The 3604-nt window shown below is 40.9% G+C and overlaps 1 protein-coding gene across 1 annotated transcript; it reads left to right on the forward strand.

The window, feature by feature from the left end:
• Positions 1–2336: 2336 nt before the first annotated feature.
• On the forward strand, positions 2337–3167 carry FOXR2 (forkhead box R2; the record flags this gene model as incomplete). Its single annotated transcript, XM_008589277.1, is given in 4 exon segments — positions 2337–2467; positions 2499–2859; positions 2861–3090; positions 3092–3167. Coding segments are annotated over 4 exon segments (798 nt in total), but the record flags the coding sequence as incomplete, so codon positions are not given.
• Between the last annotated feature and the right edge of the window lie 437 nt (positions 3168–3604).

Genomic DNA, 3604 nt, shown 5'->3' on the forward strand with positions numbered 1-3604 from the left:
TGGACCTTGAGAGAATTATATTAAGTGAAACAAGTCAGGCACAAAAAGAGAAATACCACATCTTCTCACTTATTGGTGGGAGCTAAAAATAAATAAATAAATTCTCACAGACACACAAGAAACCCGTGGTGGTGGGGAAAGAAGACTTAACAACTTCAATTCCTTGAAGTTGATACAACAAGCAAACAGAAAGGACATTGTTGGGTGGGAGAGTGGAGAGGGAGGAGGAATGGGGGCTTCGGTAATGGGCCACAATAACCTCATTGTATATCGACAAAATAAAATTAAGAGAAAAAAACTACAAATTTGACATGGCTTTTTAAAAAAACATTTCAAATAGCTTTAATAACATGAAATCAACACAAATACAATGATTAAAAATATATGCGTGCACTTACGGTTAAGCCTATTCTAAAACATGAACACCTTGGGTTTAGTTTATTTCCTCTTTATTTCTGCCCTTGCATTTTTCCTTCCTTCAGTTAATGTCACACTTATTTTAAATGTTCCCAGGGTCCCAGTAATTGCACTACTTTTACATTTTCTTAGGGTTTCAATAATTTTACCCAACTGAGAGGAAAAGAGAAATACCACGTCTGACATGCCGAGGTAACAGAATATATGTTATCAAATAATTGATTCTTGGGGGGTCATAGGACATGGCTGGGTAGTTCAGAGTTTTAACCACAAGGTATTGGCTGAAATCCTTTTAGTAAAAGGGTTTTTACCTCATGGTACTTCTAATTCCCTGTCTTTCACACAGAGGTTTGTTTTGTTTGTTTGTGTGTTTTTCTCTTTCTTTCTTTTTTTTTTCTTTCTTTCTCTTTCTTTCTTTCTTTCTTTCTTTCTTTCTTTCTTTCTTTCTTTCTTTCTTTCTTTCTTTCTTTCTTTTGACTTGCTTCTAACAAATATGAAGCATTGTTTAATTTATGCGTGTTTGGGTAGTACCCATTACCCTGCCTTTTTGCTATATTTATTTGGTCTGTTAGCATTATTCAGGTTTATGTCCTTATTTGTATTTTGTTATAATTAGTAGGACTTCCTAGAGGATTCATTTCCTAGAACATAAGTGATTGAGTCTTCTTAGGAGTTCTCTTCTTTAAATTATATTGTTAATCAACATGCAACACCCTACTGGACATATTTCTACCTGATTATTATGTGTGACCATCAGCGCTAATCTGTTTTACCAGATTAAATGAAACCTTCCCGTTTTGTTTTTCTTACAAATGTCCTTGTTATGAACTAACTGGAAAAGAAGCTCTGGGGGTTTTAGGACCTTGCATTACATGGCTAATCTTTGGTCTTACTGTCTTCACAATATAGTTCAGAACTCATTCCCTGAGAAGGTAACCTGGAGGGAGGGAAGCCAGCTGCTTCCCAGAGTAGGATTGAAAATAACAACAAGATTGGGTTCTAGCATCGGTTTGAGACTAATGGAGGCCATCTTCTGATAGTTACCATCTTTCTCTTAAACTCAGGTTGCAAATATCCCTACCTGCTTTATATAGTATATTCAATGCGATCAAGTGGCAATGAGTATAGTGAAAGGGTAAGACCTGGGCTTTGGATCTAGCTCTCCTACTTACTTAGGTATTGTAGTCTTAAATATTCTGTAGATCTCAGTTTCCATGTTTGTGACATGGAATTAATAATATCTACTATGTTTCTTGCAGTGCTATCATGAAAATCAGTTGAGATCATCTATGTGAAAGCACTTGAAAGAAGTACAAAGGCACTTTAAAATGAAATGATTTTTTAAACCATTTAAGGACAACTCAGAAATATAATGTGATCTGTACATTTGTTTGTTCTCCTTCATTAAATGAACCCAGCAAGAGTTGAAAGATATGCCAGATAATCAGCTGTTATGCAAGTCATGTTTGTTTGTACGTAATTCAAAGTTTGTAGGTCCTCACATGGGGACTTCCTGCTTCCAATGAAAGCTCAGGAATTCCACCTTTTTTTCCTGCTGAAAATATTTTTACTTACTTTTCTGTTTTGAGCTCTGTTCCAGAAGCCTGAAGTTTCTCCAAGTCTGACCACTAATCAGTGAGGCATTGGTGGCCCTTTTTCCGATTCTTCTACTTGGTATCCTGATAAGCTCCCTAGATGAGATATACTATATCAGAAACAGTGCCCCATCAAAAGCTCTGAGAATTGCCTGAGATACCTCTGTCCTCTTGGACGTCTCCCTCCACCAAAGATGGACCTAAAACTAAAAAAATCATGAGTTCTGGTACAGCCTCCATGATCAAATCACAGGGATGCTGGTCTGGGACATGGAGATTGAGTTCTTCCTGCCTTGAAGCACAGACCAGCGCCCCTGAGCTGAGCAGAGCCTTGCCAGATACAGACTCTGAGTAAAGAAGCCCTCAAAGGTGCCACAGGAAAGGAGACCCAGTCCTGACAAAGATGGTCCTCACTCTGAACCCAACCTGTGAATGTGGGTGAATCCCAACATTGTGTGCCCCTTCAGGAGCCAAGCATCCTCCAAGCCCAGGGGACAAAAAAAAAAAAAAAAAGGATTTCACAAGCATGCCTTCTTTCCCTTATCCATCAAAGGATGAAGACTGCTCAGAGGCTGCAGTTGTGGAGTGCCTGCCATCTTCCTTCAGTAAGCAGTCTCCTCCACAGAAGCACTTCACGTCTTCCCCCAGTGACTGGGAGCTCACAGAGGAGGAGGCTGAGGAACAAGAGGACAACTCTTCTGTGTCCCTCCAGCCACATAACAAAAGGGAGTGCTTTCAGAGCCAAAAGCTGTGGCAAGCCAAGAGCCAGGAGAGGAGGTCCTAGCCATGCCCCACCCCCAACAATTACAGCCACCTAATGGCCCTAGCATTAAGAAACAGCCCCCCACCCAACCCTCCATGGCCTCAATGTGCGAGGGATCTACAGTTTCACCCGACAGAATTTCCCCCTTTTCCAGACAGCTCCAGATGGCTGGAAAAACACCATTCACCACAACTTCTGCTTTCTGGGCAACTTCAAGAAGGCTCCAGTCATCCTTCATGATGGGGCCAGTGCAAGACCTCGTTCTTGCCTCTGGAGACTCATTAAAGGACACTGCTGTTTTCAGAAGGAGACTCTGAGCCTCTGCATGGGAGGAGAGCATCCAAAAATGCATGAGCCAGCCAGATATGATGACCTCCCTTTTTGACCTTTGAACTACCACTGCTTCCTTTCTGGAACACTACCCTCCTTACTGTGGCTACTCATTTCCTGACTGACCTTCATTAATCTCTGAGCCTACTCTGCCTGTTTGGTGCCAAACCTGTCTTTAGCTACTGTTACAAACATGGTGTTAAATAAAGTGAGAGGTGGGAACAGAGGAGGCAGAGCTTAAATCCAGGTGGTGAATCATGGTAAATTGCATGAGGATGGTGGCAGTTGTTCTGCATTTTGAGCAGAGGCAGGAAATCCTAAGAACAATGGCATGGAATCTAAGGAGAAGGGGCATGTTTCATAAAAGAAAGGAATTTTATTTACTAGAGAGTACACTCACACATGAAAATGAATGGTGAAATATAAAGTATAACATGCAGGATAGAGCCAGGCCATGGACAACTTCAAGTGCCATATGAAGGTGTATATGCATAGAGAA

This window comes from Galeopterus variegatus, unplaced genomic scaffold (assembly GCF_000696425.1).
Source record: "Galeopterus variegatus unplaced genomic scaffold, G_variegatus-3.0.2 Scaffold5345, whole genome shotgun sequence".
In the NCBI taxonomy this organism is placed as follows: Eukaryota; Metazoa; Chordata; class Mammalia; order Dermoptera; family Cynocephalidae; genus Galeopterus; species Galeopterus variegatus.